Consider the following 25892-nt stretch of genomic DNA (forward strand, 5'->3'; position numbering starts at 1 on the left):
TTGTGACTTGCATGAATGATTTGGATGAAAAGGTAGATGGATGGATTAGCAAATTAGATTGCAAACAGTGTAAAGGACTCTCAAAGTACAGCAGGAAATAGACCACTACAAATATAGGCAGAGGAGGAGCAGCAGATAAAATTTAATCCAGTCAAGTGTGAGGCTCTTTGTGAGATCAAATGGAAGGAGAAAATATGATGTTAATGGTAAACCCATTAATAACGTTGATGTTCAGAGGGATCTTGGGTGTCAGTCCATAATTCATTGAAAGAGGATTGACAAGTGGATAATGGTGAAAAATGATGTTTAGTATCATTTGGTGACGAGAGGGCGTACAGGAGTGAGATATGCCAACTAGTGGAATGGTGCCACAGCAACAACCTGGCACTCAACGTCAGTAAGACGAAAGAGCTGATTGTGGACTTCAGGAAGGGTAAGACGAAGGAACACATACCAATCCTCATAGAGGGATCGGAAGTGGAGACAGTCAGCAGCTTCAAGTCCCTGTGTGTCAGGATCTTTGAGGATTGAACCTGGTCCCAGCATATTGATGTAGGTATAAAGAAGGCAAGACAGCGGCTGTACTTTATTAGGAGTTTGAAGCAATTTGGAATGTCAACAAATACGCTCAAAACTTCTATAGTTGTACCGTGGAGAGCATTCTGACAGGCTGCATCACTGTCTGGTATGGAGGGGCTACTGCACAGGACTGAAAGAAACTGCAGAAGGTTGTAAATACAGTCAGCTCCATCTTGGGTACTAGCCTATAAAGTATGCAGGACATCTTTAGGGAGCGGTGTCTCAGAAAGGCAGCATCCATTATTAAAGACCTCCAGCACCCAGGGCATGCATTTTTCTCACTGTTACCATCAGGTAGGAGATACAGAAGCCTGAAGGCATACACTCAGCAATTCAGGAACAGCTTCTTCCCTTCTGCCATCCGATTCTGAAATGGACTTTGAAGCTTTGGACACTACCTCACTTTTTTAATATACAGTATTTCTGTTTTTGCACATTTTTTAAATAATCTATTCAATATGTGTAATTATTATGTTTTATTTTATTTATTATTTTTTTCTCTCTCTCTTTGCTAGATTATGTATTGCATTGAACTGCTGCTGTTAAGTTAACAATTTTCACGTCACGTGCCAGTGATAATAAACCTGATTCTGATTTGGTATCAGTTGTAGAAGCTTACCAGCATGTTGCATGAATTGGAGGCTGTGAGCTATAAAGGAGGGTTGGACAGACTTGGGATATTCTCCTTAGAGAGTTGAAGGCTGAGGGGAAACCTGATGAGTTGTTAAGAATTGTGAGTGGCATAGACAGTTGGCATGGGATGGAAATGTCAAATACCTGAGGACATGCTTTTCTGGTTGGGGGTGAATCTTTAAAGGTGACATGAGGGGCAACTTTTTTTTAATAGAAAGTGATAGGTACCTGGAATAGGCTCCTCCATTTCAATAGCAGTAGAAGCAGGCAGTTTGGTGGAGTTCATGAGATAAATAAATTCAAAGGGAATGGATGATTATGGATGACACAAAGGAGAAGGACATTTGGTATAAATCAGCACAATATTGTGCACCTCATGACCTGTCCAGTGCCGTACTGTTCCATGTAATCTTAAGTGAGAACAGCCTTGTCTTGTTTTCAGTATTTGAATGGCCTGAGGGCATTCCAAACACCCATAAACCAGCAAGAATAAAAGGAGAAAGGAGTCGGTTATGCAGCTCTTGAGACTAGAGGTTTTTCCCTTGACTTCTTATCTCAAATGTTTGTCGATTGAGATTTTGGATACAACTATTTTATGCCTCTTGCTCCTGAATGGTTATATGGTTTGTTCTGGAAAAAAATGTACCCATTATTTCTAGGCTACCCAGCCAGAAAAAGAACAACTTTATTGTGTCACAACTCTAAATCATGCATCATGTTTTAAATTTGTCACATAGAATAGAAGACCTGTGCATAAAGTACCTGAAATATAGCGGTGATTTTTAGTTTTGGCTATTAAAATTTCTGTTCTTGTTGACAGTAGGGTCACCAGGTTGGAAGACTAGTTCTGCTTATAAAAGACGAGCAAGTGACCAATCGACAGGAGCTACTTCTCCTGATTCTTGTAAAGTGCCATGGAGTAAGCTGCTCTCCAGTTGTGTAGTTGTCCGTGTTGATGACTTGGATGTTTATCAGGTAAGGATGAAGAATTGACATTGACTTTGTGTCTTCTCAATCCAATGTATGACTTTTTCTGCATTTATGAAAAATATATATTCATGGATCTGTCAACTTTAGAGATGAGGAATAACTTAAGTGGATGTTCTTGTCTCTTTATAACCAGAATTTTCTCAACTCTGAGTAAAAGGATTTCAATATATTAAAGCATTGTAAAGACATAATTTTTCTCTGGAGCCATTAATCTAAATTGGAACTTGCAATTCTGTTTCCATTGATGAGTTAATGTAGAGCCACCATTGACTGTTAGATGCAGTACCAAACTAGCAAACTTAGCCTCCGATATTGTCCAGATATTCAATCTTGCTCCTATATGCTGATTCGTCACCACCTTTGATTCAACCAACAACAGTGCAATCATCAGCAAACCTAAGTATAGCATTGGAGCTGCACTGAGCCTCACAGTCATAAGTAAAAAGCAAATAGAACAGAGGGCAAAGCAAACAACCTGTGCTGTTGGTGATTGTCGTGGAGATGTAGTTGCCAATCCAAATTGACTGGATCTACAAGTGAGGAAATCAAGAATCCAATTGCACAAAGATGTATTGAGGCCTAGGTCTTGGAGCTTATTGATTAGGTTTGAGGGAAATGTCAAACTGTTGTCAATGAAGAGCATCCTGATGTATGCATCCTCGGTGTCCAGTTGTTCCTGCATAGAGTGAAGAGCCAATGAAATGGCATCTGCTTTTGAGCTGTTGTGACGGTAGCCAAATTGACAGATTACTCATTACATAATAAATGAATATCATCCATCATTCGAAATGGTGTAAGAGTTTAATCCACTGTGAAGGCATCTGTGCCTTTCATGTGTTCTGAATCCATTTTAAATGCCTCTGTTTAATAATCTACAAAGTATTTCATTACATTAATCTGTTGGAAGTTGTGCAGAGAAAGTTTAACTTCTGACTTATTCTCAGGTGGACACTGACTTCACAATGTTAGCTTTTTACCTTTAAAGTAACTTGAACTCAAAAATAAAAATGTTCTCTTTGTTTAGAGCTATTGATGTTAAGGCACCTTATTTCATTGAGTGCATGTTGAAAATCTGCAAGAAGTATTTCAAACTATCTGGATATTGACTTGTTCTTGTCGGAACATTGCAGTCCACACAGAAGTTGATGTAATCAATGATGCACTCTGTGAGCCCATCAATATCCTCTCCATGTGGCTCATAAAGTGCCTGCCAGTCTGTCACCTCAAAACAACCCTGGAGTGCCTCATAAGCCTCCTCCGACCATTTCCTCACTGTCCTCGAGGTTGCAGGTTTACTCTTCACCAGAGGCACGTAGCAGGGTTTTAGATGCACCAGGTTGTGATCAGACATTCCCAATGGGGGGAGGGGAGGGGAGCTGTATGCATCCTTAACATTAGCATACATCAAATCCAGAGTCCTCTCTCCTCTGGTTGTACAGCTCACATACTGCGTGAAGTTGGGCAGTGTTCTAGCCATGGTAACATGGTTGAAGTCACCCAAGATGGTAATGAGGGCACTCGGGTGCTGGGTTTGTAATCTGGCTATGACGGTGTAAATGATGTTACACACCGACGTCAGGTTGGCAGAGGGAGGGATGTACACAACAACCACAATTGCATGCGAGATTTCCCTTGGCAAATAATATGGCTGGAGTCCAACAGCAAAAAGTTCAACATCCGGGCTACAAGCACGTTCCTTGATCGTAATATGACCTGGATTGCACCATCTGTTGTTTACCAGAACCGCAAGCCCCCCTCCTTTACATTTACCACTCTCCGTGCAATTATCTGAGTTAGTGCTATTCTGGAAGTAGGAACTCATGGGTGTCCTTAATATTAGCCTGGCTCTTTGAAGCCTCGTGGTTTAAGCTCAGCTGAGGAAAGCGAATCCTCCTCCAGTTGCATCAGCTAGCCTTCCTCAATGAATGAATGTGAATGAGTAATTCCAAGTGCATTATCTCAGGCAGCTTGTTGGCAACTCCTGCTGTCAAGCTAGCCAAAGCTTGGAGTCTGTGACTGCCGGAATGAGCCTGCTTTAGTTAGCAGGGAAAACATAGATGTATGCAATTGTCAAAAATTCTGAGTATGATGGTGTACAGGCGAACATTACTCAGAACTGTAGAAGTAAATCATATCTCCATACCGAAACCATTGTTACTGTGTTATGTAGCAGTAGCACTATGCTAATGAGAAAGATTCAGAATTAATGTGTCAGTATGAAACCAGATGTCTGTAAGGTGCCATGGGCCATCAGCAATAAAGCTGCATTTCTGCACAGTCTGTATTCCTCGTGTTCTAGTGTATCCCTCACACTACTATTAACCTGGAGCCAGATAATGAATCCTCCTTCAATGAGTGCAGTAGGATGTCAGGAACAACCCTGGGTGGATTTCAAATAGGTGCCAATGTATATGCAATTATTTGGCTAAACAGCTTGGCAAACCTGCAGTCTTGTCACTTCTGTTGAAGTCACCAGTGGAGTAAATGCAAAAGATCATAGAAACCATAGAACCATAGAAACTACAGCACAGAAACAGGCCTTTTGGCCCTTCTTGGCTGTGCCGAACCATTTTCTACCTAGTCCCACTGACCTGCACATGGACCATATCCCTCCATACACCTCCCATCCATGTATCTGTCCAATTTATTCTTAAATGTTAAAAAAGAACCCGCATTTACCACCTCATCTGGCAGCTCATTCCATACTCCCACCACTCTCTGTGTGAAGAAGCCCCCCCTAATGTTCCCTTTAAACTTTTCCCGCCTCACCCTTAACCCATGTCCTCTGGTTTTTTTCTCCCCTTGCCTCAGTGGAAAAAGCCTGCTTGCGTTCGCTCTATCTATACCCATCATAATTTTATGTACCTCTATCAAATCTCCCCTCATTCTTCTACGCTCCAGGGAATAAAGTCCTAACCTATTCAACCTTTCTCTGTAACTGAGTTTCTCAAGTCCTGGCGAAATCCTTGTAAACCTTCTCTACCCTCTTTCAACCTTATTTATATCCTTCCTGTAATTTGGTGACCAAAACTGAACACAATATTCCAGATTTGGCCTCACCAATGCCTTATACAACCTCATCATAACATTCCAGATCTTATACTCAATACTTTGATTAATAAATGCCAATGTACCAAAAGCTCTCTTTACGACCCTATCTACTTGCCACTTTTAGGGAATTTTGTATCTGCATTCCCAGATCTACTGCACTCCTCAGTGCCTTACCATTAACCCTGTATATTCTACCTTGGTTTGTCCTTCCAACGTGCAATACCTCACACTTGTCTGTACTAAACTCCATCTGCCATTTTTCAGCCCATTTTTCCAGCTGGTCCAAGTCCCTCTGCAGGCTCTGAAAACCTTCCTCACTGTCTACTACACCTCCAATCTTTGTATCATCAGCAAATTTGCTGATCCAATTTACCACATTATCATCCAGATCATTGATATAGATGACAAATAAAAATGGACCCAGCACTGATCCCTGTGGCACACCACTAGTCACAGGCCTCCACTCAGAGAAGCAATTCTCTACCACCACTCTTTGGCTTCTTCCATTGAGCCAATGTCTAATCCAATTTACCACCTCTCCATGTATACCTAGCGACTGAATTTTCCTAACTAACCTCCCATGCGGGACCTTGTCAAAGGCCTTACTGAAATCCATGCAGACAATATCCACTGCCTTCCCTTCATTCACTTTCCTGGTAACCTCCTCGAAAAACTCCAATAGATTGGTCAAACATGACCTACCACGCACAAAGCCATGTTGACTCTCCCTAATAAGTCCCTGTCTATCCAAATGCTTGTAGATTCTGTCTCTTAGTACTCCCTCCAATAACTTACCTACTACCGACGTTAAACTCACCGGCCTATAATTTCCCGGATTACTTTTCGATCCTTTTTTAAACAACGGAACAACATGAGCCACTCTCCAATCCTCCGGCACCTCACCCGTAGACAGCGACATTTTAAATATTTCTGCCAGGGTCCCCGCAATTTCAACACTAGTCTCCTTCAAGGTCCGAGGGAACACTCTGTCAGGTCCCCGGGATTCATCCATTTTAATTTTCCTCAAGACAGCAAGCGCCTCCTCCTTTTCAATCTGTACAGTTTCCATGATCTCACTACTTGATTCCCACAATTCCATAGACTTCATGCCAGTTTCCTTAGTAAATACAGACGCAAAAAAGCTATTTAAGATCTCCTCCATTTCCTTTGGTTCCGCACATAGCCGACCACTCTGGTCTTCAAGAGGACCAATTTTATCCCTTACAATCTTTTTGCTCTTAATATACCTGTAAAAGCTCTTTGGATTATCCTTCACTTTGACTGCCAATGCAACCTCATGTCTTCTTTTAGCCCTCCTGATTACTTTCTTAAGTATTTTCTTGCACTTCTTATACTCCTCAAGCACCTGATTTACTCCCTGTTTCCTATACATTTCATACAACTCCCTCTTCTTCTTTATCAGAGTTGCAATATCCCTTGAGAACCAAGGTTCCTTATTCCTATTCAATTTGCCTTTAATCCTGATAGGAACATACAAACTCTGCACTCTCAAAATTTCCCCTTTCAAGGCTTCCCACCTACCAATCACATCTTTGCCAGAGAACAACCTGTCTCAATCCACGCTTTTTAGATCCTTTCTCATTTCTTCAAATTTGGCCGCCTTCCAGTTCAGAACCTCAACCCTAGGACCAGATCTATCCTTGTCCATGATCAAATTGAAACTAATGGTGTTATGATCAGTGGAACCAAAGTGCTCCCCTACACAGACTTCCGTCACTTGTCCTAACTCGTTTCCTAACAGGAGATCCAATATTGCATCCCCTCTAGTTGGTCCCTCGATATATTGATTTAGAAAACTTTCCTGAACACATTTTACAAACTCTAAACCATCTAGACCCCTAACAGTATGGGAGTCCCAATCAATGTATGGAAAATTAAAATCCCCTACCACCACAACTTTGTTTCCTGCAGTTGCCTGCTATCTCTCTGCAGATTTGCTCTTCCAAGTCTCGTTGACTATTGGGTGGTCTGTAATACAATCCCACTAATGTGGCCATACCTTTCCTGTTTCTCAGCTCCACCCATAAGGACTCAGTAGACAAGCCCTCTAATCTGTCCTGCCTGAGCACTGCTGTAATATTTTCCCTAACAAGCAATGCTACTACCCCACCTTTCATTCCTCTGCCTCGATCACATCTGAAACATCGGAACCCTGGAATATTAAGCTGCCAGTCCTGCCCCTCCTGTAGCCAAGTTTCACTAATTGCTATAACGTCATAATTCCACATGTCAATCCACGCCCTCAACTCATCCGCCTTCCCCGCAATACTCCTAGCATTGAAATATATACACCTCAGAAGATTTTTACCACCACTCACAACCTTTCTATCAGCGGATTTGCCTGAACTTTTAACATCATTTATTTTCACCCCACCCACACTGTCAGCTCTGGCACTCTGGTTCCCATCCCCCTGCAAATCTAGTTTAAAGCCTCCCCGATAGCACTAACAAACCTCCCTGAAAGGATATTGGTCCCCCTGTAGTTCAAGTGTAACCCGTCTCTCTTGTACTCGTCCCACCTGTCCCAGAAGAGGTCCCAATGATCCTGAAATCTGAAACCCTGCCCCCTACACCAGTTCCTCAGCCACTTGTTCATCCTCCAGAGCATCCTATTCCTACCCTCACTGGCACCGAGCACAGGTAGCAATTCTGAGATTACCACCCTCGAGGTCCTGCTTTTCAACTTCCTACCAAGCTCTCTATACTCACTCTCCAGGACCTCCTCACTCTTCCTTGCTATGTCATTGGTGCCGATGTGCACCATGACATCTGGCTGGTCACCCTCTCACTTCAGAATGTCATGCAAGCGATCAGAGACATCCTTGACCCTGGCACCCAGGAGGCAACAAACCATCCTGGATTCTCTGTCACGACCACAGAACCTCCTATCTGCACCTCTAACTATCGAGTCCCCTATCACTACCGCTCTCCTCTTTTCCCCCCTCCTTTCTGCACTGCCGAGCCAGACTCAGTGCCAGAGATCCGGCTACTGCAGCTTGTCCCAGGTAAGTCATCCCCCCCAACAGTATCCAATGCGGTATACTTGTTGTTGAGGGGAATGGCCACAGGGGAACCCTGCTCTGCCTGCCCTTTCCTCTTCCCTCGCCTGACAGTAACCCAATTTCCCGTCCTCTGCTCCTTTGGCGTAACTACCTCCCAGTAGCTACTATCTATAATCTCCTCATTCTCCCGAATGATCCGCAGGTCATCCAGCTCCTGCTCCAGTTCCCTAACGCGGTTTGTCAGGAGCTGCAGCTGGATGCATTTCTTGCAGGTGTCGTTGTCAGGGACACCAGAGGGCTCCCTGACTTCCCATATCCTGCAAGAGGAGCATTCCAACATCCTGCCTGGCATTCTCACTGCACGAAACAACCTGAACAAAAAAACTTACCGGAATCTACCCTGGCCTCTGCCTGTTCTCGCCGAAGCCTGTTTGAGCCAAAGCCATCCCACTCTGACTCAGTCCACTCCGACGATGGCCGCTGTATATGGAGGTCTGCTTTTAAACCTTGGCGCGCTACGTCACGCGCCTGCGCAGTGCAGACCCTTCTCCCCGAGCAGTGTTTAAAAAAAAAATGACTTTTTCTACCCGATTTCTTCACTCCCTTCTCCTCAGCTGCTTGCTTCGACTGAAACATTTCCAACCACCTCCAAGTGGACGATTTAACTTGGCCTCAACCTGAAGTTCTTACCAACTCAGAAGCCAGGCAGTTTATTCAGTCCACGTAGGATGTGTAGGAATGGACAAGTATAATAAAGATTATGGGGTTGGCAAGATCCCAGTTGGAAAGCTGAAGGTCTAATTTCTAATCATTGATGTGAAGATATCTTCAATTGCACCTTTAAGTGGTATTGACTTGCCATTAACATACATGTTTGTTCAATTTGGGGCTTGCCAGGAGCATATCAGTCCAGGTGCAAGACAGAGGAACCTGTATTACAATAGTAGGTCAGCTGCAAGTATGTTTTGAAATGTAAAATATTTCAAAACATATTAAACCACATATTAATATCAATATCACTGTATTAATATCACAGATTTAATATTTTTAGAGATCTGTGCTCTTATGTTTAACATTGTAACAGTAGAGCTATATTTCTGAAAAATCATCCACTGTATTTCTGGATTTCATCAGAGTAACTGAGACCCAGTAGCTTGAGATTCAATTTCATCAATAATTGATCTGTAAATCTGTTTTCTACCGCTTTCATCCTGGCAGTCAGGATAACAGCTGCATGTGCATCTTGGTAGCTTAAGTTTTCATGAGGGGCATTTTGTGTGTTTTCCAGATCTGTCATTCCACAAAGCTGTTTATAATTGTCACTGAAGCATTTAATGTTCTACCTACTGAATCTGGCAAAAAAAAATCCCTATTACACATTATTTGTCTCACTGTTGATCTACCTGGACCAGATTTTAATAGTGTTTAAGTAAAGAAGATGAATCCTAGTGCTGTGTGTGTTCACGCCATTTTGGTATTTTATTTCATTCAAGGTCACAGCAGCAGGCCAGCATGGTAAGAAGCCGACAACCTTACTGTCCTGTAACAGGGTATCTTACCATCTTCCACCCGGCATGTCAGCAATTCACGTTGAATTTACTGAATACTATTTCCCTGACAGTAAAGAATTTCCTGGTAAGATTTTGATTAAATAATTTCTCAAAAGGCATTATATATGTGTCAAGCTTCAAGGTAATTGCTGTATAAGTTATTGATTATTAAAATGTCTTGCTATGCATCCAGTTTCATAATTATCATATGTTGCTATTTTATGGGGAAAGTCATGTTTTGTTATCCTCAGAGCAGGGAAATTGATACTTAACAACAAACTGTGATACATTCAATCAGTATGTCAATTGAAATATGCACTGGAATCAATTTAAATTCTTTTGAATGGAGTTCAGTGTTTACCTGTTGTCTTAACCACTGTATAGTATGTGATTTGAGTAATATGTTGTATGAATTTAATGGAATATATTTGGAATCTGTGGAATTTCTTGTCACAGACGGCTCTGGAGACCAAGTCATTGGGTATATTAAAAACAAAGATTGATAGGTTCTTTATTTGTGAGGGCGTCAAAGGTTACAAGGAGAAGGCAGGAGAAACAGCATTGAGAGGGATAATAAATCTGCCATTAGGGAATTGTCTGAATGGCCTGATTCTTCTCCTGTGTTTTATGGACTTAGAATGATTGGGAAATGAATTTGTTTTACTCAAGCTCTGTCTATACACTTTAATAAATGGAGAACAATAAAATCAGAATCGGTTTATTGTCACTGATATATGTCATGAAATTTGTTGTTCTGCAGCAGTTATTGGGTTGTAATCTCAAAGCTGAGTTTATTGTTAGATGCACAAGTTTATTTGTGGAGATTGAGGATAATGAGAATTGCTGGGTCCACTCTAACACGTCTTCAGGGGCATTCAATTGTCCTCAGCAGTGAGCACAAGAGTTGTGTCTTATAATGGGTTAAAACAGTGAAATACCTAAATGATCAGAGCTGGTAATGAGATTGACATGAAGAATGAGGTCCTTGCATGAATTGACAGGTGCAATCAATTCCCAGCTAGGCTCAGCACCAAAAACTGTGGTGCTCAGCATCTGGTGAAGGAAAATGGACATGAAAAGCTGCAACAAGTTGAAGATGGATAAAATAGGATTGAGTTAAGTCTAGGCCCGACACAGTACCATTTAATTGGAGGATAACCGAAGAACTAGGAGGGAGATGGATTTTGGAAACAGGATTTACCTGCTTATCAAATTCTGGAACGGTCTGCAAATCTGTGATCACAAAGAACAAAGGCCAACCCTAATGAAGAAGGACCCTGAGACTGTGAATCAAAGACAAATCAAGAGACCGAACATAAGTTGATCAGCTTGGACTTCGTGTATAGTCATAGTCATACTTTATTGATCCCAGGGGGAAATTGGTTTTCGTTACAGTTGCACCATAAATAATAAATAGTCATAGAACCATAAATAGTTAAATAGTAATATGTAGATTATGCCAGTAAATTATGAAATAAGTCCAGGACCAGCCTATCACCACAGGGTGTCTGACCCTCCAAGGGAGGAGTTGTAAAGTTTGATGGCCACAGGCAGGAATGACATCCTATGACACTCTGTGCTGCATCTTGGAGGAATGAGTCTCTGGCTGAATGTACTCCTGTGCCCACCCAGTACATTATGTAGTGGATGGGAGACATTGACCAAGATGGCATGCAACTTAGACAGCATCCTCTTTTCAGACACCACCGTGAGAGAGTCCAGTTCCATCCCCACAACATCACTGGCCTTACGAATAAGTTTGTTGATTCTGTTGGTGTCTGCTACCCTCAGCCTGCTGCCCCAGCACACAACAGCAAACATGATAGCACTGGCCACCACAGACTCGTAGAACATCCTCAGCATCGTCCGGCAGATGTTAAAGGACCTCAGTCTCCTCAGGAAGTAGAGACGGCTCTAACCCTTCTTGTAGACAAGCCTCAGTGTTCTTTGACCAGTCCAGTTTATTGTCAATTTGTATCCCCAGTTATTTGTAATCCTCCACCATGTCCACACTGACCCCTTGGATGGAAACAGGAGTCACCGGTACCTTAACTCTCCTCAGGTCTACCACCAGCTCCTTAGTCTTTTTCACATTAAGCTGCAGATAATTCTGCTCACACCATGTGACAATGTTTCCTACCGTAGTCCTGTACTCAATCTCATCTCCCTTGCTGATGCATCCAACTATGGCAGAAAACTTCTGAAGATGACAAGACTCTGTGCAGTAGTTGAAGTCCGAGGTGTAAATGGTGAAGAGAAAGGGAGACAAGACAGTCCCCTGTGGAGCCCCAGTGCTGCTGATCACTCTGTCGGACACACAGTGTTGCAAGCACACGTACTGTGGTCTGCCAATCAGATAATCAAGAATCCATGACACCAGGGGAGCATCCACCTGCATCGCTGTCAGCTTCTCCCCCAGCAGAGCAGGGCGGATGGTGTTGAATACTGTGCAAGGTTAAGGAGGCATCTCAGAACAAGATAGACTGGCTGGCTGAGTGGTGTCACAGCAACAAACTCATACTCAACATCAGAAAGACCAAGGAAAAGGAAGTCCAGAGAGAACACAGCAAGGGATCAGTGGTGAGCATCTTAGAGCTCAGTCATCAATATCTGAGGATCTATCTTTGGCCCAACACACTGATGGTGGCTCCATTTCATTAGCAGTTTGACAACATTTGATATATTATCAAAGACTAGAAAATTTCTACAGATGTATGACTGGTTGCATTGCTGCCTGGTATGAGGGCTGTAGTGTGCAGGATCGAAAGAGGCTGCAAGTTTGTAGGCTTGGGAAGCTTCAGTATGGGCACAAGCTCCCCACTATAGAGGACATCTTCGAAAGAAGATATCAGCTTCATCTTCAAGCTCCCCACTATAGAGGACATCTTCAAAAGGAGATATCAGCTTCATCTTCAAACTCCCCACTATAGAGGACATCTTCAAAAGGAGATATCAACTTCATCCTCAAGAAGTTGGTATCCATCAAGGTGCAGGAGCTTGAAGATGCAAGCTCAACATTTTTGGAACAGTTTCTTCCCCTCCACCATCAGATTACTGAGTGGTCCAAGAGTACTATCTCACTTTTCCTCTTTTGTACTATTTATTTATTTATTTGCTTCTTGTAACTTATGGTAATTTTTGTCCTGCACTGTACTGCTAAAACAAAGCAACAACATTTCATGAAATATGTCAGTGATAATAAACTTGATACTAATTTCAAAGTTGTTGGAACTAGGATGTTGCCTTTACATTTAAGAGTTTGAATAAAGTCAAATGTATCCTTCATCATCTGTCAGTGGTGTGTTTCTAATATTACCTCAATTAAGCACAATACCTCAGCCATGTCCTCTGCTGTCTGTAATAAAATGGAGCAAAAGGCTGGCTATCAATTTGCTCCTGTGGGTGTTCTTCAGAACTAAATTAGCCCTCTCCTTGTGTTCTTACTCACTGGTCCTGGATTTTACCCTCCCAAATATTTATCTAGCTTTTTGAAAGTTGTTATTTGTTAGTACAGTGTATTCCAATTAGTTGGGACACATCAGGACCAGCACATTTTGGCCCAATTAAGCAGCTGCCCCAATTAGCTGAAGTTTCGTGGAAGTAGTTAAAAAGGTATTTTTAAAAAAAAAGACAAACTGCTGTTTAACTGAGTAACAAATTATGCATTTAAATGAAATACAGAACAAATTAGAACACTATCAATACTGCTACAGTACTATAAAACTGTATTAGCTCCTGATAGTTGTTGACAGAGGAATTCACCCCGTGTACATTGCTGTGTTTTTTTGATTGACTGTAAATGAACAAAACCAGGACAGACATCTAGTGCAGGTAATGAACTGCCTTCATATAATGCTATTAATGATTGCATTCTCCAAATCTTGCTTTTCATTGTAACATGATTGTTGATGCCTTCAAATTCTTTGTTGTTCCTAACTTGTTGAAGTTGTGAAATAATTTCATTTTCACTCCTGGCTGTTTCTAGCATTTCCAAGCCTAAATTCTTGAAACCACAGTGAGCAAAACCATTGTAAGTTGTCCGACTGCTGATTTCTCACCAGATATCAATGACAAAAATCACTGCTTTTTGAACATGCTGATACTATATCAAAACTGTTCACTTGAGGCATTCGAGTACACATGACTGACATTAGTTAGAAAATGTTCAGTAACAGTCTCCTGTCCTAATTAAGTCCAAGTTTAATTGTCATTCAGCCATACATTAAAACCCATGTGTAGGAGCCATGCATCTGTTCTCTGTCTGCACTGTATTCTGTGTTGAGCATTAATTATGTTTTTTATGGTAACTAGTTACATGAATGGGGTTGTGGTAAAAGCAAAGAAAATAACTTGCATCTTCATGCTTTGTTCATTGCAGTTTGTAGCTCAGGACCGGTGGATGTTGTATCCTTTGCTGATCGCTCAGCTTGCACTTAAGTATGCTTAAGTTTCATCACTTCAAGATTGTATGTTTGCTAATTGCAAATAAAGGATCCAATAAAGGATTCGACTTTTGGAGTGACGGTGCATCATGGAAGTATAATAAATCCACAGGATCGTTGGCAGTGGTAATTGTATGTTGTGTGTTTGGGTTTGAAATGTAGTTTTGAATGGTCAGCACTGCCTGTCCATTGGGGACTGAAAGCTGTAAAGTGGTGTTTGCCTAATGGTTCAACCCTTGGTTCTGTTGAAATACTGAATTGAATCTGCCGTTGTTTTGTCTGGTCCGTGCACTTGGAAAACAACATGAGCCTAGCTGGAAGCAGTGACCATGAAGTCAAGACTAAGGGAAATTAAACAAACATGCCATATTGAAGGTCAGATTGCTGGAGGAAATGAAAATATTTATAAGGCCACAGATAGGCTGTGACTACGTATGAAGCTGAAAACAGTGTGTCTAATGTGTGTGCAGCACATTCTATTGCTAGTGGAGTGACCTGTACATCTTGATACCTCAAATGCACGTATTAGTTTGAGTTTGAGCCCCAAGGGGTAGTAAAGGGTGCTCATTCTCAGCCTGCACCAAGGAGGCACTCTGAACCTCTCCCATATCCAATAGTACAAGGGGCTTCTGAGGACATTGATCTACAGTATGATAACACTCGTGTTTCAGATGATAAATTGAGTTGACTTTATTTCTTACATCCTTCAAATACACGAGTAAAGATCTTTACATTATATCTCCATCTGAATGTGCAAATTATATTAATTTGTAATGGCTTGAATACTATGCTGGAGGCCAGAAAGATGCGAAAGGAAATAACAAGCATGGTGATGCAACAGCAGTGCATTGCATCTCTGCCAAAAAGAGATTCAAATCTTCAATGGCGATCCTGCAGTATCACTCCTTTATGAGGGCTTTAAAGAACAACATTGAGGGCAAGTCTGGTAATTATGGTGACTGTCTCAATTTTCTCAGACAGTTCATTGAAGGTTAACCTGGAGAGCTTGTCAAAAGTTGCCAGCAGGCCATCCAGGAGCAAAGATATCTAAAGGTCCAAGCTTTACTGCAGGAACATTTGCAGGATGAGTGCAAAATTGCTGTAGCCTGTGTGGAAAAGGCTCTTTCTTGGCCACATATCAAATCAGGAGTGAGCACTCTTCAAGATTAGTTTTTTTCTTAGGAGTTGTTACAATGCCATGGAAGACGTGCAGGTCATGTGAGTTGGACATGCTTGCTAATATGACAACCGTCATCAATAAAAAAATGGAGATCGTCAGTCTAAAAACTGCCAGAAAGGCACAACTGCAAGGTTGCTTTCACTGTCATTGTTGATTTTATTGAAAGCCAAGTAAAGATTGCTATTCACCTAGTGTTTGGAAAAAAGTACAATGCTGCATCACCAGCAGTAAGTGAAGATGTGAACCAAACTGGGTCACAAATTCGCTCTCAAGCTAAAGGAAGCAGCTTTACCACTACCGTGGCTACTTTTGAAAGTGAATGTAAAACTGAGTCTGGAACTGAAAAGGCTGCAGATTCAAAAGCAGCTGTGAATGAAGCAAACACAGCAGCGAGTACTGCTTTAGCATCAAATGCCCTTGGGGGGATGGTGATCATGATTGTAAACTTCCTACATTTCCAGTTTGGGTGAAGTCGAAGAAGAGTAACAAGACAGTGGTTATTCATACTTTCCCCGATCAAGGAAGTACAGCAGTGTTCTGCACAGAGAGCCTCATAAGCAAGCTCAACCTGACAGGAAAAGGAACACTCATTCAATTACACATGATAGGTCCTGAAAAGGTCGTGAGGAGCTATGCTGTTTCAGGATTGGAAGTGGCTGGCTTAGATAGTGAACAGTATTGTGAACTGCCTAACATCTATACACAGGAACGTATGCCTGTCTACAAAGGGAACATTCCTCATCAGAGATCTTCAGGAGTGGTCTCACCTGAACCATATACATTTGCTGGAAATTGAGCTAGTGATGGGGTGAATCAGAACAATGTAGCGTTGCACTGTTAATGGGCTGTGGTGGTGGTGGAAGTAACTACTCTCGGCCAGAGCTGACAGTTTTGTGCTTGGAACACACACAAAATGCTGGAGGAACTCAGCGGACCAGCTGGCATCTATGGAAAAGAGTACAGTTGGGATCACTTCAAGATTGCATGTTTGCAAATAGCTAATAAAGGATCCAATATGGGATTCAATTTTTGCTGTGATCACTATTGGAGCGAGGGCACGATAATGCAAGTATTACAAATCTGTAGGGTCGTTGCCAGTGGCAGTTTTGTTTGGTTTGGCCACTACACCATGAATACAGCCAAATTGAAACATTATTCCAGGGCGAAGGGGCAAAACAAAGTGAATGTAAAACTGAGCCTGGAACTGATGAAAAGGCTGCAGATTCAAAAGAAGCTGTGAATGAAGCAAACACAGCAGCGAGTACTGCTTTAGCATTGAATGCCCTTAGGGGGGCCAACACAGCACGAGGCAAAAAAAAAAAGCACATATAAGTCAGCAATAAAAATGCAGTCACCCAAAAAAATATTGTCCAAGTCCCCAACTCCATGAATATTGCTGCAGTTTGCAGTCAAACACGATACAGCTTATCTTCTGTCAAGGAAACACTGGGGGTGAGTCATGTGAGGGCAGCACCAACTCCCAACATGTACACCACACCACTCCACCTCTGGTGGAGTGCAGCGACTCTGATACCTTCTCCCGGGGTGGCTGCAGATAGCTGACGCCGCAGGTTGAGGGCTTGTCACGACCAAGGCCACACAGCTCCCCCATCGTCCAGTCCTGCTGTTCGCTAGCAAATCACTTCTAGTATTCCACATTAGCAACATCCAACAGGGTTTTGCTATCACAAGAAAAGCGACCAAGGTGATCATTTGCAGTTGGGCTGTGCACCTCCTTCCCGCACCAACACCTCTCTAATGCAGGAAGCAGTAGGATCTGCACCAAGTCCAGTCCCTTCGGTTTCCCCACCAGTGAACAACTTGCTGATGGGGTAGACTTGCAGTGCGTGAAGTTTTTGATGTCCAGCGGGGTCTTGTGACCATAAAAAAAAAATACGTTTCAGAAAGATAATATCTTTGGTTGGCCCCAGAGAAGCTGCTGCATCTGAGCGCAACAACATCTTATCAATTGATGGAAGTAGCATAGCATCCCAAATAAACAAAGGGAATTCCAGCTGTTTTCTCAAATAGTTTTCTTTAAGACTTACCCCAAATAAGCGGCTACCCCAGTTAACCGATGATCCAATTAACTAGAATCCACTGTACATCCAATAGCCTATCAGACAAGACATTCAGTTTGCCATAACTAACAGTGCTTTTTGAAATAATTCTCATCATCTTCCCTGTGCTGCCTTCATTGCTTTCTGATTACTGATCTTCTGTTACAAAATTATTGGGGGAAAAATGAAGTCTTATTTTAAGACTCCACAGCATGAAATTGCATCTGCCACGCTGCATTTCATTTACATAAACTGTGTAAACCTTGTGGCCAGTTGCTTAATTTCCTGGACAAATTTCAAATCAATGAAGCTTTTTAAGCAAAGGAAAATAATTCTTTCAGAATGAGTGAACATAATTTGCCAGCTTTTGATGGATTATTACACCTTGATGAATTATTGCCAGCTTTTGATGAATTGTGTTTTGGCCATATTCATTTAGATGGTCAAAATAAGGACTGCTATGAAAACAAGTCCAATTATTTAACAATTTTGGACTTTATTAATACTTTTAAATTTAAGGGCAGTATACAAATACCAACACCTTCCTTGTCAGGTTTATTATCACTGACATATGTCGTGAAAATTGTTTTGCGGCAGCAGTACTGTGCAAGTTATTAAAAATTACAATATGATGGGCCGGCTGGTGGCGCAATGACATTGGTGGTTCCCGGGTTCAATCCCAGTCGGGTCTGCTCCCGAGTGCACTTTCCATCCGTGCCGGGTTGAGTGTCGAGATCGCAACTTGACCTTGTAAAATAAAGGGAAAAATACTACGAAATGTCTGTGTGAGGAGTGGCGCGCCACACAGTCAGTCAGTCAGTCTCAGTCTCAGTTTCGCTCTCGCTCTCTTGTCTTCTCTCCGCGCCTTGTAAAGGCATGAAGAAAGACATCATCCCGCCAACACCGCAGATGCACGCACACGCCAAAAAAAACAATATGCTAGAAAAAGTAAATAGTGCAAAAGAACAGAAGCAAGGTAATGTTCATTTGAAAACTATGGTCATAGGGAAGTACAGCACAGAAATAGGCCCATCAGCCCATCTAATCCCTGCTGAAAGCATTTAAACTGCCTACGTCCATCGACCTGCACTGGGACCATAGTCTTCCATATCCCTACGATCCATGTATCTATCCAAACTTCTCTTAAATGTTGAAATCTAACTCACTTGTGCTGGCAGCTCATTCCACACTCTCACAACCCTCTGAGTGTAGAGGTTTCCCTTTATGTTCCCCTTAAACTTCTCACTGTTCGCCCTTGGCCCATAACCTCTGGTTGTAGCTCCAAGCAACCTGAGTGGGAAAAAGCCTGCTTGCATTTACTCATATTTTTGTATACCTCTATCAAATCTCCTCTCAATCTTCTACATTCTAAGAAATACAGTCCTAACCTATTCAATCTTTCCTTAGAACTCAGACTCAGCAACGTCCTTGTAAATTTTCTCTGTACTCTTTCAACCTTGTTTGCATCTTTCCTGCAGGTAGGTGACCAAAACTGCACACAGTACTCCAAATTAGGCCTCAGCAACGTCTTATACAACTTCAGCATAACATTCCATCTCCTGTACTCAGTACATTGATTTAAGAAGGCCAATGGACCACAATCTTTCTTTACAACCCTAACTATATGTGACTCCACTTTCAATGAATTATGTAGGTATATTCCCAGATTCCTTTGTTTGACCATACTCCTCATTCTCTAACTCCCACCGTATGTGAAAGACCTTCCCTGGTTGATCCTACCAAAGTGCAAAAACACATACTTGCCTGAATTAAATTCCATCTGCCATTCTGCCATTTTTCAGCCCATGTTTCCAGCTGATGCAGATCCTTATGCAAGCCATGATAGCCTTCCTTACTGTCTACAAAGCCCTCAATCTTATTATCACCTGCAAAGTTACTGATCCAGTTAACTACACTATCATTCAAATCATTGATACAGAAGACAAACAACAAAAGATCCAGCACCAATCCCTGTGGCAGTCCACTCGTCACAGGCCTCCAGTCAGAGAGGCAACCCTCTACTTCCACTTTCTGGCTTTTCCCACAAAGCCAATGTCTAATCCATTGCCAAGCGACTGAATCTTGAATGCCAAGCGACTGAACCTTTTTGACCAGCCTGTCATGCAGGACCTTGTCAAATGCTTTGCTAAAGTCCATGTGGACAACATCCATCACCATGCCTTCATCCATTTTCCTGGTAACTTCCTTGAAAAACATAAGGTTGGTTAGAAATTACCTGCAACACACGAAGCCATGCTGACTATCCTTAATCAGTCCATGTCTATCCAAATACTTACATATCTGCTCCGTTAGGATACTTTCCAATAGCTTTCCCACAACTGATGTCAGACTCACCGGCCTATAATGTCCTGGATTCTGTTTAGAGCGTTTTTTTTAAAGCAGAACCACAGTGGCTTTCCTCCAATCCACCAGTACCTCTTGCTGTCACTGCGAATGTTTTAAATATCTCTGCTAGGGCCCTGGCAATTTCTGCACTTGCGTCACGTAGGGTCTGAGGGAACAGTTTATCAGGTCCTGGGGATTTGTCCACCCTGATTTCTTTCAGGGCAGCAAAAATCTCCTCCTCTGTAATCTCTACAGGGTTCATGAAGTTGATGCCACTTTGCCTCACTTCTATGGACTGCATCCATTTCCCAAGTCAACACAGATGAAAAGAATGCACTTAAGATCTCCCTCATCTATTTTGGCTCCACATGTGGATTACCATTCTGGTCTTCCAGAAGGCTAATTTTGTCCCTTGCAATCATTTTGCTCTTAACATATCTGTAGAATCCCTGAGGATTCTCCTTCACCTTGCCTGCTACAGTAGTTTAATGCCTTCTTTTAGCCTTCCTGATTTCTTTCTTTAAGTGTTCTCTTGCATTTCTTGTACTCCATAAGCACCTCATTTGTTCCTACTTGCCTATACCTGCTATGTACCTCTTTTTTTCTCTTAACCAGGGCTTCAATATCTCTTAAAAACTGTTTCCTACACTTTTTATCTTTAGCTTTCATTCTGACAAACACATACAAGCTTTGTACTCTCAAAATGTTGTTTTTTTTGTAATATAATTTTTATTGAGTTTTCAAAAAGAATACATGAAAAGATAAAATCTACCCTCCCCCCTCCCCTTAACCCTCCCCCCCCCCATATATATAGTCCTACCTAAAAAGAAAAAAAGATAGAAAAAAGAAAAGAACCGCCTGGGTGTTGGAAGATTTCCACATGCTCCATGGGATTCAAAATAAATATTGGTATACTTATTCGTTACTTTCCCCAAGGGACCAAGATCTTTATCGGAGCACTTAAATATGCCATCCTATCTTTTGTAAATAAGGGCGCCAAATATTCAAAAATGTTACAAATTTATCTCTTAAATTATAAGTAATTTTTTCGAGTGGAATAGAACTAGCCATTTCATTATTCCAACGATCCATACTTAAATACGAATCAGATTTCCAAGTAACTGCTATAGTCTTCTTAGCTACTGCCAATGCAATTTTTATAAATTCTTTCTGATATTTATTCAATTTAAGTTTCGGTTTTATCCCTTCAATATCACCTAATAGAAATAATACAGGGTTATGTGGAAGTTGAGTTCCAGTAATTTGTTCCAATAAGACTCTTAAATTTATCCAAAAGGGTTGAATTTTAAAACAAGACCAAGTAGAATGTAAAAAAGTACCAATTTCTTGATTACACCAAAAGCATTTATCAGATAGATTTGAATTTAATCTATTTATTTTTTGTGGTGTAATATATAATTGGTGTAAAAAATTATATTGTACTAATCTAAGTCGAACATTTATTGTATTTGTCATACTGTCAAGACAGAGTCTTGACCAATTTGTTTCATCAATATTAATATTCAGATCTGTTTCCCATTTTTGCTTTGACTTATGGGTTCCTTGTTTAATTGTCTGTTCTTGAATCAAATTATACATACAAGAAATAAATTTTTTAATTTTCCCTTTTTGAATTAAAATTTCAATTTCATTAGGTTTTGGCAAAAACATTGTTTGACCCAGCTTACCTTTTAAATAAGTCCTTAATTGAAAGTAACAAAAGAAAGTATTATTAGATATTTTATATTTATCCTTTAATTGTTCAAATGACATCAATATACCTCGTTCAAAACAATCTCCTATAAATTTAATCCCTTTTTGGTACCAATTATATAAAAGTTGATTGTCCATTGTAAAAGGAATAAGTCTGTTTTGAAACAAAGGTCTCCTTGCTAATAGAGATTTCTGTGTTTCATTATCAGCATTTATCTTATTCCATAGATCAATCAAATGTGTTAATATAGGAGATTTTCTTTTCCCGTATCCATTTATATATAAAATCTTCAGCTCTATTTTCTCCTATCTTATCTAGTTCTATTTTAATCCATGCTGGTTTTTGATCATCGAAGAAAGATGAAATAAATCTAAGTTGATTTGCTTTATAATAGTTTTTAAAGTTTGTAAGTTGTAACCCTCCTAACCCAAACTTACATGTCAATTTTTCCAATGATATTCTTGGACATTTTACCTTTCCAAAGAAATTTTCTCACACATTTATTTAACTCTTGAAAAAATTTCTGTGGCAATTGTATTGGTAATGTTTGAAACAAATACTGTAATCTAGGAAATATATTCATTTTTACAACATTGACTCTACCTACTAATGTATTGGTAGTATCATCCATTTGTCAAAATCTTCTTGAATTTTTTTCAACAGTGGTAAATAATTAAATTTATATAAATTCTTTACTTCATTATCAAGTCTTATACCTAAATACTTTATACCATTTATCGGCCATCTAAATTGGGTTACTAATTGACATTGACTATAGTCTCCTTTAGTAAGAGGTAAAATTTCACTTTTATCCCAATTTATTTTGTAACCTGATACCTTCCCATATTCATCCAATGTAGAAGATAATTTATGTAACGAATGTTGTGGGTTTGTTAAATAGATCACAACATCATCGGCAAAAAGATTAATTTTATATTCCTCCTGATTAACTCTAAAACCCATAATATCTGGATCAATTCTGATTAGTTCTGCTAATGGCTCTATCGCCAGTACAAATAAAGCAGGTGATAATGGACAACCTTGTCTAGTTGACCTTTTTAACTGGAATGGTGTTGAAATTTGAGAATTTGTCACTACTTTAGCTTTTGGGTTAGAATTTAAAGCTTTAATCCAATTTATAAAAGATGTTCCTAACCCATATTTTTCTAATACTTTAAATAAAAAATCCCATTCTAATCTATCAAATGCTTTTTCTGCATCCAAAGCTACTACTATACTCTTCTCATCCCTTTTTTGTGCCAAATGAATTATACTGAGTAGCCGGGTTACATTATCTGCCAATTGTCTATTTTTAATAAATCCTGTTTGATCCATATGTATTAATTTTGGTAAATATTTAGATAATCTATTTGATAAAATTTTTGCTATTATTTTACAATCCGTATTCAATAAAGAAATAGGCCTGTATGATGTTGGTTTCATAGGATCTCTGTCTTTTTTTGGCAATACTACTACAATTGCTGTTGAAAAAGATTCTGGAAGTTTATGTATTTTTTCTGCTTGACGTATTAGTTCCATAAAAAGAGGAAATAATAAATCTTTAAATTTTTTATAAAATTCAGGTGGAAAACCATCTTCTCCTGGAGATTTATTACTTTGGAGTGATCCTAAAGCTTCTTCAACTTCTTTTAATGTAAAAGGCATATCTAATCCCTTCTGTTCTTCCAAATTCAACTTTGGAAGAGAAATTTGTGATAAAAACCTTTCTATCTCATTAACATCATTTTGGGATTCTGATTGATATAATTCAGAATAGAAATTTTTAAAAGTTTCATTTATTTCAAGAGGTTTATAAGATATTTTATTTGCCCTTGTTCTAATTGCATTTATTGTTTTGGAAGCTTGTTCTGTTTTCAACTGCCAGGCAAGAATTTTATGTGCGCTCTCACCTAACTCATAATACCTTTGTTTAGTTCTTATAATTGCTTTTTCCGTTCTATATGTCTGAAGCGTATTATATTGTAACTTCTTATTGACAAGTTGTCTTCGTTTTTCTTCTGACATATATCTTCGAGATTCTTTTTCTATTTTTGTAATCTCTTTTTCCAATTGATCTAGTTCTGCCATATATTCTTTCTTAATTTTAGATGTATAACTTATTATCTGGCCCCCTAAGATATGCTTTCATCGCATCCCATAATATAAATTTATCATCCACTGAATGAAAATTTGTATCCAAAAAAATTGAATCTGCTTTTTCATAAAATCACAGAAATCTTGATGTTTTAATAATGTTGAATTAAATCTCCATCTATAAGCCACTTCTTCCTTATCAGCCATTATTATTGTCATTAATAAAGGAGAATGATCTGATAATATTCTTGCTTTATATTCCATATTTTTCACTCTGTGTTGAATATGCATTGATAATAGAAACAAAGCTATCCTTGAGTAAGTTTTATGTCTATGGGAATAAAACGAATAGTCTCTTTCTTTAGGATTGATTCTTCTCCATATATCAATCAAATTTAAATCCTTCATCAATGATAAAGTTAAATTTACTACCTTCGATTTTATAACAGCCTTGGTTGATCTATCTAAGACTGGGTCTAAGCAAAAATTAAAGTCTCCTCCAATTAATATTTTTTCATGTGCATCCGCCAAATTCAGAAAAGCTTCTTGTATGAATTTTGCATTATTTTCGTTTGGTGCATAAATATTCATAAAAGTCCATAATTCAGAAAAAAGTTGACAATGTATAATCACATATCTCCCCACAGAATCAGTTATTACATTTTGTATTCTAATTGGTAACGTTTTATTGATCAAAATTGCTACTCCCCTCGCTTTTGAATTAAATGAAGCCGCAACAACACTACCCACCCAATCTCTCTTTAGTTTCTGATGTTCTGTTTCTGTTAGGTGCGTTTCCCGTAAAAAAGCTAAATCTATCTTCATTTTTTTAGTATGTGTTAAGATTCTTTTTCTTTTCACTGGCCCATTAAGCCCATTAACATTAAAACTCAAAAAATTCAATAAATTAGTCATTATTCTTAACAAAGTTACTCCAATCTAAAACATTACTTATCTTCTCAACTCTCATAGTTCCTTGGGAAATCTCTTTAAACTTCATGTTGCTATGTGTTTCCCTCCCAACCTTCCAGGCAAAAAGAAAAGAAAAGATAGAAAGAATACAAAAAAAGAAAAAACTAAATACCCCCCCACTAATGTTGTGAATGAAAAGATACACAACACTACCCCCCTCCATTTTACGGGTCGTGGCAAAAGCCACACTTGCACACATGATTAGCATAGCAATCGATCAGTGCTTCTTCCAGCTCCCCCGCAACAAAAAAAAATTATATATATATATATATATAGGCAAAATTAATGTTACTATTCCCAACTAATATTCCTCCAGTTTTAACCTTTCTTACCCCCCTCGTATAATTAATGATATATTTATACATTCATCCAGCTTCAAAAATACAACAAGTCCATTCTTTAACCCAATCTTCATCTTCAATCTATCTCGCTCCCCTGGATTTGTTCTTGTATCTGGTGAATATTCAGAGAATCTCGCACAAACTGCTCTGCTTTCTGGTAGTCATCAAAAAATCTTCAAGGTTGCAGGATAACGCAGTATAAATTGATAACCATGATCCCATAGGGTTTCTCCCTCCATACCTTCTTTAAGACCAACAATTTTAATATTATTACGTCTATTGAAATTTTCCAACATGTCCACTTTCTCCAAGAGTCGATTTCTTTCCGAGTTTCAGACAAGCAGATCATTTTCTGTTTTTACCACTCTATCATTCATATGCCCCATTGCTCTTTCCATCTTTTGAAGCTTCTTATCCATTTTGTCCTGTCTTTCCATAACTTTATTATAACACATTTTCGTATCTCTAAGCTCTTCTCTTACTTTTCTTAGTTCAGCCGTTAATTGCAATATAGCCTCTCTTATGTCTCTATCATCTCCTTTACTTCCAATTGCTTCCAATTCTTCCTCCTCTTCTTCATCTGTGTTCTCTGCAGAATCCAATTCTGACTCTGAGTCATTTTCAATTGCAGTGGCTGTCGGTTCTTGTAGTTTGTGTTGCGTCGATTTGCGCATGCGCTCTTCTTTGTGCATGCGCATTTCCGGTGTCTTCTTCGAAGACCCCGTTACCACCGCCATTGCTCCCTGTTCTACCGAAGGAGATCCAACCTGAGTCTGAGGCTCCATCGTTGCAGTAGGCCCTTTTTTCTTCCCCTCTCGCGGCTGCTTCGCAACAGCAGACTTCTTTTGTTGCAGTTTGGGAGGCATATCGTAAAGTAGTCTTACAAAGTTTATAAATAGTTTTCAGAAAATATTTAT

General features: G+C 39.9%; 1 protein-coding gene across 1 annotated transcript in view; it reads left to right on the plus strand.

The window, feature by feature from the left end:
* The window catches only part of LOC140209897 (bridge-like lipid transfer protein family member 3A), a 162356-nt gene that overhangs the window by 90409 nt on the left and 46055 nt on the right, over positions 1 to 25892 (plus strand). The window contains exons 11-12 of the mRNA XM_072278540.1: positions 2033 to 2187; positions 9770 to 9911. Coding sequence (XP_072134641.1) covers positions 2033 to 2187; positions 9770 to 9911 — 297 coding nt within the window. The remainder of the gene's footprint in view (positions 1 to 2032; positions 2188 to 9769; positions 9912 to 25892) is intronic.

The sequence above is a fragment of the Mobula birostris genome, chromosome 14 (genome assembly GCF_030028105.1).
Source record: "Mobula birostris isolate sMobBir1 chromosome 14, sMobBir1.hap1, whole genome shotgun sequence".
In the NCBI taxonomy this organism is placed as follows: Eukaryota; Metazoa; Chordata; class Chondrichthyes; order Myliobatiformes; family Myliobatidae; genus Mobula; species Mobula birostris.